Source organism: Morone saxatilis, unplaced genomic scaffold, assembly GCF_004916995.1.
Source record: "Morone saxatilis isolate NCDOM2014 unplaced genomic scaffold, NCSU_SB_2.0 Contig8, whole genome shotgun sequence".
Classification (NCBI taxonomy): Eukaryota; Metazoa; Chordata; class Actinopteri; family Moronidae; genus Morone; species Morone saxatilis.
Genome location: NW_023340257.1, coordinates 346,029 through 346,427, shown reverse-complemented (window position 1 = coordinate 346,427; position 399 = coordinate 346,029). Strand labels below are relative to the sequence as shown.

The following is a 399-nucleotide window of genomic DNA, read 5'->3' as shown; positions in this document are numbered from 1 at the left end:
AGTCCAGAAAGAAAAGAAAAGAGGAGAATGCCAGATTGCTGGGAACTGTTAATTGAAAATACATCAAATGGCGCCAATATTAGTACAATGATTTTACGAGAGGGTTGTACACAAAGTTGAATATGGAGAAAAGAATAAAACATTTCCAGAGAAACACCAAATTAAAACCAAATTTATAAAAATGAAGAAAAAATAAATAAAATGAATAAAATGCAAAAAAGGCTTTTTTGCTTTAGGGGGAAAAGTGTCTGAGGGATAGTAGATTCTCCAAACTTACTGCTTTTTTGTTTTCCTTTTTTTCTTTTACTGTTGCTTTATTCAGTAGAGAGTGGCAAGTAGCCTACAGAACAGAGATGAGCACAATCATGGTCACAGCACCAGCTACACACACACACACAC

General features: G+C 34.3%; 1 protein-coding gene across 1 annotated transcript in view; it reads right to left on the bottom strand.

Annotated features, from left to right (window-relative positions):
* Positions 1–399, bottom strand: part of nf1a (neurofibromin 1a) — a gene marked incomplete at its 5' end in the record, with an annotated part of 65,945 nt that overhangs the window by 43,497 nt on the left and 22,049 nt on the right. Inside the window, 1 exon segment of the mRNA XM_035679457.1 lies at positions 278–340. Within this exon segment, the coding sequence (XP_035535350.1) occupies positions 278–340 (63 nt within the window).